Source organism: Etheostoma cragini, chromosome 23 (genome assembly GCF_013103735.1).
Source record: "Etheostoma cragini isolate CJK2018 chromosome 23, CSU_Ecrag_1.0, whole genome shotgun sequence".
NCBI classification, from domain to species: Eukaryota; Metazoa; Chordata; class Actinopteri; order Perciformes; family Percidae; genus Etheostoma; species Etheostoma cragini.
The window spans coordinates 7,429,550-7,446,809 of NC_048429.1; the positions used below are offsets into that span (position 1 = coordinate 7,429,550).

The 17,260-nt window shown below is 39.3% G+C and overlaps 1 protein-coding gene across 4 annotated transcripts in view; it reads right to left on the reverse strand.

Moving 5' to 3' along the window:
- iqsec3a (IQ motif and Sec7 domain ArfGEF 3a) overlaps positions 1 to 17,260 on the reverse strand; it is a 96,735-nt gene that overhangs the window by 68,218 nt on the left and 11,257 nt on the right. For all 4 annotated transcript variants that reach the window (XM_034862978.1, XM_034862981.1, XM_034862979.1 and 1 more), the window contains exon 2: positions 11,022 to 11,102. In XM_034862978.1, the coding sequence (XP_034718869.1) occupies positions 11,022 to 11,102 (81 nt within the window). The remainder of the gene's footprint in view (positions 1 to 11,021; positions 11,103 to 17,260) is intronic.

Consider the following 17,260-nt stretch of genomic DNA (forward strand, 5'->3'; position numbering starts at 1 on the left):
GAAGCAGATTGTTAATTCTACCCTCCATTTGAACCCACATGAGATTTACAGCTCATACTATGCCCTCTTTACTACCTCTGCTGCGGATGGGTAGGGCAGCTGAGGGCACCAGATGCCTGATTTTGGGCCATTTGGCTCTGGTTTTCTCTCCACAACAAGGCGTGCCGTAACACATTAACACTGGCTGACATGATGAGGGTGAAAGGGATGCTCATTGGGCTCAAATTTTACTGTGACTAGGTGGAAGGACAGAGGATGAAAATGTGGGCTGACGGCCAAAAGCATAAAGGTCAGGACAAAATGTGCAGCAAGCATGTGGACAGACAGATGGCTCTGACTGGCAAGGCTTCTGTTTTTCATTAGCACCCCCTGCTGTCCAGAGGGGGAGTTATTTTGTCCATTTGTGGAGCTGCAGGCAATTTAGACAGTGGGACAGCTACACACAAAGAACTCACACACATACACACCCAGGACATTACGCTCTTTTTTTCTTGACTCACACTCTCTCTTGCACACACAAACACTCACCAACACACACAAAGGGGAAATGCTATTGCAGCACGGTCAGGACGGAGTTGAGCTATTGACTGGCCTGCAGAGCGGGACTATGGTGTTCTGGGACCCATGAGATGATGGAGACTAATAAGATAGCAGACCATTAAAAACAGCAGGAGAAAGGGACAATGGAGGGGAAAAGGAGACGATTAATACTAGCTTGGCACATTGTGTGTGTGTGTGTGTGTGTGTGTGTGTGTGTGTGTGTGAGAGAGAGAGAGAGAGAGAGAGAGAGAGAGGGAATAGGTGAAATGGCAAGAAAAAGAGGGATGCTTATTGTAGGTCAATGCCTATATATTATACACTGTGCACAAAATCTTTATTATCTGAAATTACAGGCGCCGGTTGTAGCCAGGACATTTATCTGAGACGTTTCAAAAGATCAAAGATATGTATTCAGGCTGAGAACAAGGTGAGCCATAACAAGTTCAATTTAGATTATGGCCCCTAATCTGAATTGAGCTCGTAATGATGATCTATTTTTTCTCTGAAAAATGAATACCATTACGGGGAAATGTGCATTTATTCCTTTATTTCTTGCAGTGACTCCGCTATCTCAGAATGGCTATTACTGCATAGCAAGCCTTCCCGCAACACATTTCAATAGATATTATGGGAGTAGCTTTGCCTCCAGGGACAAGTGAGTCGGTGACCAAAACCATTGTTTAACATTGTGCACTAAGGGATAAAAAATGATCAGAAACCACCAAAAAGAGTTTTATGTTCTTTTCTCTGCCTGCCTCTGCAGAAAATCCAAAGTCCTTAGGGTTTTGTCATTACTTCCAGCAGCACATTTCAGTGCCAGTGCCTCCAGAGACAAGTGAGTCAGGTAAATGACCAAAACCGCATGCATTAGAAAATGTAAATCATTGTGCTTATACTTAAAATATAGTATTCATATTACTATTAATAATAGTAGCAATACTACCAACTTGCACCATAAGAATTACAACTAGTGTGAAACATATTTGTGGTACACCAGCAACTAACCCTTTCATAAAAACTCAGAAGTGACAGATTTATTTTTAAACAACGGATGTCGAGATATTCTGACTTTAGCATCTAATATGGTTTAAGCTTCAAAAACACTTACATTTCCAGTGATACAACTCTTAAGCAATTATTTTTCATTACACCTTCCCTGCTTGGGAAGAACCCAAATCTTTAAAATTCAACCAAACTTCAGTTTGTTTCAGTTGTAACTTTGTGGCCGAGATAACCCTGATGCTAATGACATCATCAGAGCACGTAAAATCGGTGGTGTGCCCCTTTAAATATTGTAATATATTATGTTACTGTAATCAGCTTGCAGTTTGTCTGTGTCAAAGAAGATCTAAGTACCAGGCCCTGACATTTATACTGAGGCTGAAACTTAAAAGACTGCTGATTCTGAGACACACTAAGATGCTGCAGCAAAGTCATCAAAATGTTGTGCTTTATTCAATCTCCTCTTCAATAAAACCCTCCGTTTGCTTCCCAATGCTGAGATAAGCTGCAGAACGGAAAGAGGAGAAGCTCTCAGATCTGAACATTTGACGCTCACCGCTGTTCTGCTGGAGAGAGGGCTGACGTGACACTGTGCAGGAATGCGGCAGAGCAGCGTATAAAGAAGGTGGTGTTCTTTATGTCCGCCTAATCAAGGTCTCAATGCATCAAAAGCGGTGAATTGTGTCTATGATCATGCAACTGAGCATGAGCAAATTTGGTATCACTGTGGTTAGTGTCTTGCATAAAGCACGCCTTAAGGGGAAAATAAATTAGTCAGAGCATCACTTTAATTAGAAATGACTCCAAGCAATAGCAGTCTTTAAAGCTCCTTTCATTCATCCACAATGCCACTGAGTGCGAATTTTAATTTTCGGGTGAATTTAGGCTATCCAAAACCCAGAGGATGTGTTTAAAGAGGAATAAGCTACGACAAAAACCAACAGATGAATGGACTGACCCCTGAGGAGAATGACACATGAGTGCTCCTCTGATTGGCTAAGAGAAAAAACCCTTGAGCCAATAGGAGGATGACAACAGAAAACCAGGGGGAAAAAACACAAGGATTAGTGATGGAGAACGCAATTTTCACAACAACGGAGGACAAAAACAAATTCACAGATGTGCACATACACTCAGATACGCCTAACTCCTAACAAAAAGTCTCCGGATGTAATGCCGTATCTTCCCGCTGTGTCCACTGTTCCCATGACAACAGAACAGCAAGCCGACAAGGTCACTTTCTCCAGCTGAGACAGCATGATAGCATGCAACCGAGAGAGACACAGGCAGAGAGAGATGAGGACAGATATTAAATTATGGGGTGGTTAAGAGGTGAGAGAAATTTGGTGAACTGTGATTTAGAATACCACGCAATTTAATTTGCGGATGCACAGGTTAGACTAATGCTGGGTGTCCGCTGGCGTGGGGAAAAAAGCGGACATGATCTTGCACTTTAAGTTCAGCTGTGTGTGTATGGGTGTGTGTGTGTGTGGGTGTGTGTGGGTGTGTGTGTGTGGTCGCAGCACATTTCATCAAAGGCAACTCCCCCTGAATGACTAAAAATAGCTTCAGGCACACTTTCCGGTCATGCCCCTGAACGTCCTCCAACAGAACGGATCAATCATTATATAGCAGTTCCTCTATCCGTCTCAATGCATCATGGTTCATGTAGTTCTCCCCAACAGAGACAGAACCTCTGTTTGTCTCCTTTGCTGCTACCCAAAGTGACAAGGCCTTTCCAGCTGTGTCCTTATTCATCCCACGTCACCTTCCCATTTGGCACACAGTATGATTTCACTAATTAGTGCAGATTTTTATTATTAATTCCAGTGATTAATTAGAGGAAAAAGGTGTCTTGGCGAGACAACACAGCTGTACACTCTCTCTCTCTCAGAGGTGAATTAATTTCCTGCAGAAACACTGTCATTCTCCCCACTGTGATCTCTCAAGGTGTCAGCTTCATCTTAAACACTCATGTCATCAACTTTTTATTCATGTATATTATGACCAAGGACGTTTTTGAAGTACAGATAAAAATTAGGAAACAAGCCTCCTAAATCAAATCTGGCAATGACCCAATGTCTGTTGCCCTAGAGTATATAGATATAAGCATATATATACTTCTATAAAGTCATATGCTTTACCAGGTGCAGTGTGCAAAAATTGCCTTTCCTCTAATTTAGTATTCTTTATAGCCATCATAAAAGATAAGGTCGTAAATTTGAATTATACTCAGGGTTAAAAAGTTCAGATCACCACTAATTTATTTTGATCAGACATATCCAAATCAACCTGCACATCCTACTTTTAACATTGGTTTTACAATCCATTACTCCAAAACTAATGATAAAAAAAAAATTTAAAGTAGAAGAAGCTCATGAACTTGATAACGATTTTTTCCTCTCTGACAAGTTAAATCATTATGGCAGATTGTGTGAGCCATTTGCTGGTGTGTGGGGTCATTTGTCAGGATCACAGCGGGAGGACTGATTTTAAAGGGGTTTCGGGTGGTGAGCAAGATGTCAGTCTTTCTGTGCAAACGGTTGGGGGGAAAGTGGTCCGTTTGGCAGCTTATTCGTTGACAGACTCAAGGATCATGCAAAAAATATGATGTCACCTGCCCAAGGCTAACTGGTCAGTTCATTTTAAACTCAATGACCAAAGCGTGTTACTATCCTATCAGCTCTGTCATTATGTGGATGACTCAGCTATCAAGGGATGTGTTGCTTACTTGAACAATTTACTTCAATTCATTTTGTGAAGTACCGTGAAAGCATGTTCAGATTAAAGACATTGTACCGCATGACATCCTTTTGTTTCACATTTTTTTGACTTTGTTTATTTGTTTCTACTTGTAGAACACTATAGCTGAATATATGATGATATGATAACAGACTCAAACACTCATTTACCAATTCATTTAAACTCAGCAGGACGCAGATTATCTATAAGAACAGCTGTCCAGTTATTGTTTAACTTGCAGGAAATTAAAATAGTAAATGAAGTAATGATTGCAACAGCAGCAGTTTAGACCTGTAAATGTCATTGGTAATGACTCTGCACTCCTTTGCAAATTGGTTGTTCCTTTGTGACTGAGGCACTATACTGACAGGGCTAGTTGTGTTCACTCACCCCCATCACAACTTTCATAGTACTCATGCTGTTGTCTGCTCTGTGTTTTCCCTGCCTGCCACTAACTCTCATATCATTGCAGATCCTCCTCCCCTGCATTGACCCCTTTCCCGTCGTTTCCATCACCTCACATCCTGGTTACCATTTCCCCCATTAGTCCTGCAGAATATATGTCTAGTTATTCCACTCACTCCTTGCCAGATTGTCTAGTTTGCGTCCGTCCTAGCGTTCCACATTTAGTTTCTGCCTGCCCTGCCTTACCCCCACCTGTATAGGTTTGCCTGTGTTGACTGATTAACTGGTTTTGATCCTCGCATGCTTTTTGACCTTAGTAAACACAAACTTTTATCTTATTCCTGTCTTTCTTCTTACTAACTGCCTTTGTGACATGCTTTCGAATTTAAGCTTGTTGTGTTCAGGAGCCATTACACCCTCTGCATTTAGTTTGGCCTTTACATCCTTTTGTTCATTTAAAAAATGGCTGAAGAGTGATAATAATGCTGTCCAATCTAACACGCTTGCTAACATTTAGGTATTTAAATTGTATTAAAGAGTGAAAGTGAATGGTGCAACACAGCTAATAGGTTGTGATGGCTTCCTCCATTTGGACAATCTGATTTTTGATCCTCTCAAAGGTCAGCCCTGTTCGCAACCAGCTGGGCTTCAATTCTGCTCTTGGGTTATATTTGTATCTATTTTTTTGGACATATAGAGTGATAAATAACTGTTTATGTTTACTATTTATATAGCAGTGGGTCTGATACTGATTTGCCTTTACCTGCATTTCCAGAATAATTGCTCCACTTCAACAGTTAGCAGCATCACTAATATTATCACTATAAAGTCTATTCAGTCTGTATGGCAGTAATGTGCCCTTTGTCTGGGACATTTCTGCTGCATTGTGTTTTATCAGAGCCAGATATAGTACAAGGGACCTTGTACATTTTAAGTGGCACTTCTAACCAACCCTAGCCAACGATTTATTGGCTACTTAACTGGACAAGATAGCTGAGAATGCAGCTGCACTCTAACTGATCTTCTGGGAGAAGCTCTGCCTCACAGTGTTCAAACGTGTTTACAGTAAAGACTAAAAATAACCTACTGCTTTTGTGGACTGGCGTTATGAAGCCTGATGTTTGACAATTTGGCAGCCACCATCTTTATTTTTCAAACCTGACGTGACAATATTTTTACAAAAGGGTGGAGTTGGAAAACCAGTGTTGTTTATGGTTGCAACGGTGCTTTAAAACGCCAAAGATGTTCAACCATTCTGAAGCGAGTCATCCAGTGGAAATTTATCTCTGGGTAAATGCTGAATTCCGGGTCCTGGTACTATGTATCTGAATGTACCTCCATTTCACAGACAATTAGCAAACTTACCCTTAAATTAGCAACTAACGCTAGCGATAGCAAGCTAGCTTGGGTGGCAGAACACTGAAGACTACATTTTTCGGCAAGCGAAATGTTGGAATTAACTTTGATGATGTGAAAACCCAGGACAACACATAAAAACAAGTTAATGGCTATTTAAATGCACACAGTGCCATGGATAGGCATTGCCAAGCCTCTACCATGATTGACAGGTCAGGGTGTAGCCACGCCCCTAAAGCATCCCCTGCTTTGTTGTCTATTTCAAGATAGATGTGACCACAATTTAAATAGGCATTATGATGGATTGAAGAAGACTTGAAACCAGCGATCGAGACAATTAACTCATTATGAAAATGTTTAATGAGTTTATAAATCAAGAAAGAAGTAGGGTCACTTTCCTGGAAGCTTTGTCCATTGTTTATACCGTCTATGGTTTACACATACAGCACACATCTCTTTTTTTGATAGAACAACACTGCAGTTATCACCATTTACATAAAACAAGCTATCTTTCTAAAGTGGAAGTTCATGAGCAACAGCTTTGCTGTAACCATAGACCGGTCTATGGCTGTAACACTTTGGATGTAATCCCAAACACTTCAGTCAACCTCATTCAGTGGCATCAAACTCTGAACATAAATGTGTGTATCGGAAAGGTTATCAAGAGAAAGCAAATACTATTTTTTGCCTGTGTTTTCCCTGTCCTAGTGTCCACAGTTTGGGAAATTCTGGCAGTCAATAAATACAGTAAGTGTGTGTGAATCAACATTTGTATGAGAATCTGATAGATGTAAATACTCAAATTATCATCATTTATAGTTTTGCGTTGCCATTCTCCCAGCTAGACTATAATCATAACGCTTCCCTTCCATGTATTAGTTTTCTGGGACCCTGTGTGTCAACTACAGCTGTTCTCGGTTTTGCTGTTAAGCAAAAAGTTAAACCTCAGGTCACCTATGGAACTGTAAAAGTAACAACTAAACTCCGGTGTGTAATTTTAGCACACTGCAGCAGAAGATGGTTCGTACTGCTAATTGAAAGGCTGTGGCCATCCTGCACAATCAGCCTATTTCATGAGTGGTTATAGATCTGACTTGGTGACCCTGAATACAAATCTCCTACAGTCCCCAAACCCTCTGATGCCTCCTTAAAGCCTAGCAAGAGTGACCAGGCTGTCAGGGTGAGTTTCCAACCTCCGTAGGGTCCTCATTATATGTGACCTCATTAAATTCTCAATTCAGTTCACAACTTCCTACTTTCTCATTTAAATGCTCCCACACATACCGTGTTATTACCTGCTTGTTTCCTGCTCCCTAACCGATCGGATAAAGCTCCCTAGGTGCAGACAGATCTAAACCAAGAGAAAGTATGGCTTCAAATTAGTACAACGAGTTCTTGTCGAAGCTCATGCTGGTGCCCTTTTCTGAGCTGACCCCTCTGACTCAGAGGCTTGAATTACTCTCAGTAGAAAGAGCGGTGCAAATAAAATATCAATGGTTGACCTTTGTCTGTCAGCTTCAGAGTGTGAAATAAGGTTTCATTACATCCTGAAGTGGAGACAGTGCACAAAGAGGCAATGAGTTGTCCTTTTTAATCAGGCCCTGTTGATGGTGAAGGTGTTGATGGCGATTGGATCCCCTCAATCACACAAGACAGCGTATTTCACTTCCTATTGTTTTAATTTTTTGCTTTGTTAGATTTTTGCAGGGTTTTAGTAATTTGCGCATGATTGCAGAAGTTAGCTTCAAAAAGAGCAAACCATCTTCTTGGAGATATAACAGAGTTATAACACACACACACAATCCATTCATTGTTAGATTCAGTGTAACATACACTTTCTAAGGATATCATTATCTCTGATGTCCATTGTAAAAATAAAAACATAAAGACTCCAGAACTTATAACTCCGGAACTTGGCTAAGAATAATTACATTCTTAAGTTTTCTTCATTATCAAAGTAATTCAGTGAAAGTTGTCTGTACATTAGATGTGGGAATCTTCACTGATCTCCTGATTTGATTCCATTACGATTATCATGTCAGCAATTCAATTCGATATCTTGATGCATCACAGTGCGTCAATTACGTTTTGTTATTAAAGCCATTTAGGATATTTAATTCATAGCTTTTCAAGCTTCAAAAACAAAACATTCTGCGGTGTACTAATACTAAATAAATTGGATAAATAAAACTACAGCACCTAGCACATGGCATTTCATGAATGTGCAAAACATAACAGAATATGTAAACAGAAATGTTGTTAGGCCTACAATAAATTGTAAAGAGAATAAATTGTTATGGCCTGGTCGATTAATATTATCAACACCTCTACTGTACATCCATGGATGCAATGCAAACAGGAACACCTAATAGCTAATTTGACATACTTCTTACCAATAACCCTGCAATTTTTAAACATGTAAACAAGTTGAAGGCCACAGCGCAACATGGCAACATTGTACTTCCTATTTACATTTTCAAAAGCTTTATGGAAACTGCAGTTCCACAATGTAGAGATATTTAGAGCATGATCAATCCCCACATAGAATTAAGACAAATGAAAAGGAATGACAAAATCCATTATTGTTAGCATATGGTTTTTGATTTACTTTACTAAGGCTCAAAATGTCCCGTCAAGATGGTATTTATCTTCCAGGAACACTGACATTTTCCCTATCCATTCATATACACTATTCATATAATGTATGTGAATTCTAAAAAAAAAACAGCAAAAAATACTAGGATTCAGAAGGTTTAAGCGACATTTTGGCCAATCTATTATTATGGATTTTCCTGCTAATCTGGGGTGCGCACAGTGTTATGTGTTTTCCAGGAGTATGTCAATTATCTGTGTGTATCGTAGTGACACACTGGCACACACGTACGTCAACACACACACACACAAACACACACACACACATACAGATAGACAGGGAGCTATGTTCTGATCACTGCCAAGCCAAAGCATGCAACATGATAAAAAACATTTCTTTTCACATGAACACAGATGCATTACATGTGTCAACAAGAAGGCTCACCAGTTTCCAGCATGGGTAAGACCCTAAGCAATCAATGCATTATGGTAGTTTTACATTGCATAGTTACACTTTTGTTACATGGTAATTTTCATACATGACTTTTTTCAAACTTAACGTGACCACAGTGGAGAGACAAGCCCAAATGAGTGAACATGAATGATGATGGATGCAATGAGGTGTGGGTGCTATGTCATGTCGCTCTGATGTGATGTGGTGATGCCACGTGAGTAAAATGATCAACAAATCACTGACAACAATGCGGAAGAAATCAAGAACAGAACACGCCTCTCAAGAAGAGATAAGACGCAACAAGAACAAAACGGAAAAAAAGACAAAACCACAAGCTGCTTTCTTTCTCTGCCCCAGAGAGTCCTGCTTTGAAGTGGTTTGCTTCAGATATTGGCAGGGTGATGTTGTTTAGAGGAGTTGGAAGGGGAGTTGGCAAAGACCTTCTGTTGTGCACTTTGTTTGTACCTTTAGCTAATGGTCCCTAAGCACAAAGCAATTACAAAACACAACTGCACCAAACGGCTTCTATCAAGCAAAGTTCAAGATGCTGAACCACGATCGATTCTAGTCTTTTAAATTTCTCCTCTGGCCTTTATTTTATGAAGTCACTCCCATTCAGTTTTAACCACTGCCTATGGAATTTCATGTGTTCAATAGAGGGATAAAGTGACGCTTGTGACAACAGCTACTGTAAGAGACTTGGGTTTTGAGTCAACGTCTGAGAATTTATCTGATTATGGCTTCTTTTTTTGCTGCTCTATTGGCAAACAAGGCCAATAATAAGAGTTAACTGCTCTCCTTTCCCTCCTACATCCCTCCGTCCTTCAATCTATCCATGTGGCTGATTTAATACAGCACAGCTCTCTGAAGTGTTTAAAATGTGATTTTGTATGCGCTTGTTGGTCTGCAGCCTGCTGCCACTTATTATGTCCGGCACCATGGGATCTCCGATTTCCAATCAATACGTGTTTTGCAATATAATTCCGTGAAAGTAGCAGTCCGCAAAAACAAAAGAAAGAAAACCTTTTCAAGTGGATGGCTTAATTGCTACTGATGCCAGGTGAATATCATCATTTTCAGTGAAACTCTTTGTTTCTCTTTGTTAAATAAAATCATGTGCTGTAACTTCTTCTTGAAAAGGGCGAGATAATAACTGGCCAAAGGCGATTTATTTTTTCTTTTTGCACTCATGTATCTAATTCTATGTTTTCCAGACTGCCCATTCCACACAAAAAATATTAAAAATGAGAAAGATCTCATTCAAAGGTAAAGGTTTTACAGCAGATAATTATTAGTTTTTTTTTCATATTTCCCAGGATAGTGGGTAAAACTTATCGTATCAAACTTACATCAGAATGTTTAAATTGGTTGACTTTAATTGAAATAAAAGAGACTTCAGAATTCATCTGCAAATGTACACAGTTGCATTTCCAACTGGCAACCTCAGATCACTGTCATGTGCCAATCTGACATAAACAGATAACAGTGTGATGGCCCTGCTTTGCTTGCTAAACTGAATGTAATATTTTTCCCAAAACCCAAGCTGATGCGACAGAGTATCATCCCTTATTGGCTCATTGTGTTTTTCCAGGGAAAGAAATTCAGATTGTCCCAGTAAGAAACCTGAAGCAATATAACCACTTCAACTTAGATAACACTGCTGGGGTAGTTGTGTTGCCTAACGTAGCTACTGCTGCAACCGCTATTAACAGGATGCATGATAGGTGGCTGCAATTCAAATTTACAGAACATAAAAATTAAATTATTCAAAGTTAATAAATAAGTTAAAATATATATATATATATATATATATATATATATATATACATATACATATATACATATATGTACACATATATACATATATAAATATATATTTGTATATATACAGTATATTTGTGCAGATGTTACATGGATGCAGTCGTCTTACCTGGGGACACAGGCAGTAGAGGTCTCCCCCTCAGGGGCCTCTGGGGCGGGGCAGCAGAACTGGTGAAGCACTGTTTGGTTACTGTGTAAAGAGCAGAAACAGAATGATTGCATAAATAGAAAAGATCTAAAGATGTCATCACATACTAAAAGTTAAGATTGTAGTTCTGGTTTATAGTTCTACATATTTGAGACTTATTTTTCAGGTCAATTCCATGCCTTGGAATCATTTACAGCAGGGATGTGTACAGTGGTTACATTTCAACAACACCTAGTGGGTGAAACTACCTGCCATTGTTTGGCCTCGTAGGCTTGAGATCCTGTATATTTATAGTGAGACTTTCAGGACAGCCCAGCGCCGGTTAGGTCGGCAATCAAAAGACAATGGCTGGCTGGATTTAAGCCACTGACAGCTTTGTTGCCTGATTTACAGCAGTCCTACTAAATCTAAATCTACTACACCCGAACCAGCCATTGATGATTGGCAGATTAGTCAGCAAATTTACCACTGAGGTGGCAATGTAGAATATAAATATAATTCAAGATACACTTAAGATTGTTGCTCTTCCTCTTTATTGAGACTTGATGTTGACAGTTGTACTTTGTACTTTTTTATTTTTTCTGATTGTTTCAGACAACTAGCACAAATGGAGGCTCTGCAGTGTAAAAGTCTTCTTCTTTAAACTCCTTACGTAACGTTTTAGTTAATGGATCCCTTCCACAAACGCAGCGTAACAGGTAGCTTTCAATAGCTTATTTTGGCGGTGTTGAGTAAGCTCATGATCAAATCTCACAATCATCACTTCCATGAACAGGTGGCATTCATCAGTCTAAAACGAGTGCTTCATGAAAAGTTTGTGCTGTTACAAGAGTTAGGTTGAATCCGAGTTTTATGACTATTGTGAAAATACAAAAACAATCTTCCATTAGGGCCCAACGTGTTTTCATAAGAACGAGTGAATGTGAACATAACTTTGTTTATTTACAAGAAAACTCTACACGTTGCCTTTAACTATATATAAACAATCAATGTGAATGTAAGTAGAGTGCGAATGTGAGTGAGAGAAAAGGATATAAAGAGAGAAAAGAGACAGAGTGCAAGAGTTAGAGTGTTTCAGCACCACGGAGAGAGACACAGACGGAATGTGTCAGCACCACAAACAGAGACAGAGGAAGACACCCGGTTGTCATTCCACAAAAAGGAAAGAAACCCAAAAATTTTAGAATATGACAAAATTGTCTTTTTTTAACTATCATCTCAAATATATGTTTACTATAATATTTGAAAATGAAAAGCAGCAAATGCTCACATTCAAGGAGTTGGAAACAGTCTGAGACGTAATGTTTGGCATTTTTGCTTGATGAATGACTTACACAAGGAATCTATAAATACAGCAGCCAATTAGTCGATCAATTGTTTCCTCCCTTGTGGTAAAAGTATAAAATACTTTGCTTAGTACAAACAATGATCTGCTTATAATAATTTACAAAGGTTTATCCTACAACTCACCACAGTGTTAAGGTTGCATTTTAGAACATTAAAAATAGGTTAGATTGAGCAACTTTCCAGCTGCAATAACTATAAAACAGATGCATTTTATATACAGGTTTAATGCAAAAACATCTCCTCACATTTTGACAGTAGGACATATATAGGAAGCGTGGCTGCTTTAAAGCATTTTTAAAAGACATTACCCTATTCTACTGGAATGTACTGCAGATAGAGTCACAAGTGAGGATGATACTGAAATGTATTGAGGAAAGAGCAAGGATATTAAACATTAATGTGCATGCGAGAAAGCCATGAGTGCATTTACTTTTCTCCCTTCATCAGTACAGTATGTACTCTCTTTTAACCTGGAAGCCGCCCCACATTCTTAAAGCTTCATCCATCTCGTTCTAAAATACCCCCCCCCTCACTCTTCTCCTCTCCTTCAGTCCCTTTCACTCTGATTATCCATCACTCTCTACAACTCCCCATCCCCCCTATTTCAGGTCATATAGGCACGGTGTGTTGTGCAAGAGAGCTATTTGCTCAATTACTCTTGCTGTCAGATGATGTAGCCAGTAAAAAGAGCAGCCGTACGCCGTGTCCTCATCCCTGGACACAGGACATGGAGAAGGACGGAAAAGAGAGAGGTGAGACTTAAGATGAGAAAGCAAGGCCCTTATTCCCAACAGCAACTCAATCCCTTATCGCCCCTCTGTTGCCTTTTGATCTTCTGCCCTGAAGGCGATCCCCCTGCCCTAATCTCTTTCCACTTACCCTCCTGTCTGTCCCCTGGGAGAAGGACAGTGAAAACAAGAAGACCTTAATGTCTTCTTATATACCTTCTTCAAAGGCTTGACTGCTTCTCAAGAACACTTAAATCTGTTCTTTTTGCCGTGAAGTGCAATAGTTTAGCACAAGATCCCTAAAGTTAGAATTTTTAGACTGGCCAGACACTAAAAGTTGATCAGAAGGGTTTCTATTTGTACCTGTTCTCTGTAAAGACTAAGAAAGAAACAGAGAGAATACGCTTGAAAAGGGAGGTTGGGGGTATTTGACAGCAACAATAGCAGACAGTACAAGGACGGTATGACAGCAAATTAATTTCCATTGTTAATGGCTCCACTAATTGTGTTCTCCTTAACACCGCTGTGGCCATGTTTAATAGGTTGAGAACACAGGCGGTCTCTGAGGGGACACCGATTAGTGTGAGCGTTGGAGACAACAGAGCCACTTGCTTACGCGGATAAAGAGTGTACATTCTTCGGGACAAGGTATAAACAACGATAGACTGATTTATTTGTGTTGCATTAATGCTGTTGTAATTTTATTTATCTCCTGAAAATGTACAGCAAACACACACAAAGCTAATAAAGTCAGTGATTCACGCACAGTGTTGGCCACCGGGGATGAGTTAGAGAGAGAATAGAACACTTTGGGAATAGCACTTCTTCACCTTCGTTCCATGAGTTGTTGGATGAACAGATCAATATCATTGTCAGTTATGTGCGCTAAATATGGAGCTACAGCTAGCAGATTAGCTTAGCATAAAGTCTGGAAACAGAGGTCTATAGGCTCTGTCTGAAGGTAACAGAACTGTACCAGCACCTCTAAAGCTCACTAATTAACACTTTATATCTCGTTTGTTTATCTCAACAAAAACCAAAGTGTAAAATGTACATGTTGTAATTTTATGAAAGGTTAAGAATAGGACTATTTCTTGGCTGGCACACTGAGTTCTAGTTGCCTGGCAACCCAACGGTGATGACAAGAGTCCAGGAAATGTTTGTTTTTTCCAGTTTTGATGCTAGGCTAGGCTAACTGGCTGCTCTGGAAAGCTTCATATTTAACGTACAGATATAAGAGTGATAGCGAGCTTTTCACCAAACTCTCAGCAGAAAATGCAAATAAGCATATTTCCCAAAAATAATGGGTAATTTGATCAATGGTAGTATTTCTAGTAGTTCTACTAACTTTGTGAATATTAATACAGACATGTTGTACTTTAGAATGGCAATCTTCTAACATAGATAGTTACAACTGTTTGTGAGAAAATAGGTGTAAAATGACTAGTATCCTTCAACTTCAGTGATAAAACATTTATTGTTTACCCTTGAGCTTTGACAACATGATGACCAATGTGTTGTTTAGTCTTATCTGCACTCTTTATTATTTCCAAAAAGCACCAAAATGCCGCCAGCTGTCCTTTACCCCTGTTAAATCCTCGTATGAGATGATCCTAACGCTAGTAATGCTGCTGCGGTTTCAAATGTGTGCATCCCACTTGATTGTGTCAATAAAACCAGTATTGTCACATCTGAATCATTGCCTTCATCTATTGGAGAAAAGCAGCTCACAGGGAAATATTCAGGGATGAAAAGAGCTTGAACTGTTTTTATCTTTTAAAGCACCTTCCATTTGATTCATCTTAACCACCTATCTCTTTCTGATTTTTCCCTTCATTATTTTTTACCATCTCTCTGCTCACTTTTACTATCACCTCTATCTTTCCACTCAAAAACAGATTGCAAGTGTTTTATAACAGGTTTGGTGACCTTTTTAGAGGCGCAGCTGCACTATGGAGATAGCAGGAACCCAAACTGCATAAAAGTCAAAGCATCATGAATCTTTCCAAGTCCGAGTTGTACTGATGTGAGAAAACTAGGAGCTATATTGTTTCCTAATTTATCTCTGTATCATTGTGACACCTATTCCGATGTTCAAGATTACGCAAAAATGTCTTCTATATCAACATGAATTCTCCTCCAGAAAATTTGCAAGACTACAAAGCATCCATTTTCAAACACACACACACCTCCCTCGAACTGTTTGATCAATGCGGGCACTGAAGATTAAACTGAACTCGCATGACCTGCTTTCTGATCTTCCACACCACTGACTCAGTTTCCCTTATGGTCTAAGCTCGCTAATACCACCTATAAAAAATCTATAAGCTTTTATAAGCTCTTCCACACACTGGGTCTGTTTGAGGGAGAGTGTAATCTCCACACCATGGTTTCATTGTGTTTTGTTTTAACTTCTCTTGTCTAATGTGTTTGTCGATGCGCTCCTCATTGTGGTGAATGCAGCTTTGCTGTGTCAATAGCTCTCCGGCTGATTCAACTCGGCGAAAGGCGGAAAAAGGTCTGTGCACACTGAAGTCAGCAGTTTATCTCGCGATGGATTACGGATACGTTTTCACAGAACATTTCCGTGAAAGTCAGGAAAAGAATTAGCTGTGAAAATGTTCGCTTATTGTAATAACATAACATGGAGTTTAAGAGTCTGCCCCTAAAGGCCAAACATGGTAAATATAAATACAATTGACCTTGGAGGAGGCAAACGTATATGAATAAGTGGTTTGGGCTGAGGTGTTTTAGGTTGCACAGCTTCTTGCTTAAAAAGGGATTTTTGTGTTTGTTGCCATTATTTTATTTTCCATGTTTGTTTTAATGCAACATTTTGGGGAAGAAAATGCTTTTAAGAGTCAAGGTTAAAATCAAATCAAGGCTTTAGTAAGTAAAAAAATTACATTTAAATACAATATAATATAAGGTGGGTTAGAAACAAATCCTTCTACTGAAAGTGGGTTTAAAACCAATCAACTCTGCCAGTGCACACTTAGCAAAAGGTAAAAAAGAGAACAAGGTACTCTACGTCAGCATGGAGATCATCATAATCATTGAGATTATTTTAGGTCGACTTATATATTGTATGCCTTTGACAACTCAACTGGTCTCATGGCAGTGTTACTGGAGCACTTTGATCACGTAAAAAAAAAAAAAAAACTTGAAATGTTTTTGTAATACTTCACTTCCATTTGGCAAATTGGTTGCTGTAAGTGCCAGTTTATCACTATGTTTTACAGGCTAAGAGTGTGTATGGCTTTCTGAGAGAAATAAATTCAACACACACACACACACACACACACACCCATGTGGTGTGCACATATCTTTGTGAGGTTAAAATGATGTATTAAACATGATTTTGGGGTGGATTATTAGCTGAGAAATATCCTTGAACTAAAGAAGACATATCTGCACTCAGCACTGCACCAATCTCCCAACACACACAAACACACTCCTCAAACTTTGGTCCTGAAAGACCATATCAATTTCTGTACACACGCACAGTGAATTTAAAAAAAGCTTTGCTGAAAGGTTTACGTCAGCACGGACTCTTGGGCCGTCCCAAGCGGCTTAGTTTGCCTTTTGCAAGCGAAACTGAGAGAGCTGGAGATGGACAAGAGAGCAAGACCAGTTTTCCCAAGAGAAAGCTAACAAAAGAAGAAGAAAATAAATCGTTGCCATTGCATTCAGTCCCTTAAAAGAACTCCTGGAGGTGCCACTGTCAGGAAAGCTGCAACATTTTAGCTTTCTTTTTTTACTTTCTCATGGTCCCCCTTGATTCCAGTGCTACACTTAACATTAAATATGAACTCATTTCATCAACAAGCTCTGCATTCATGCTGCATCATGTCTGTCTGAACAGATCCCAGTTATAACATGTAAGATGGTGGCAACTCAGACATCAGAGTGTAAGAGAAGGAAGTGTGATGGTTGATAATGTTTGTAGGATCATTGGAGACATTTGAAGATTGTATTTGAATGTTTTTGATGATATCATCAGTGTATCATTAGTTCTGCATATTTCATCAGCTACATGAGTTTTGTAGAAGAAAGTTCATACGCTATCTTATATCAACGATAAATGTCAAGTTTTGATGGCATCCCCCTAAAAATCAAAGAAGA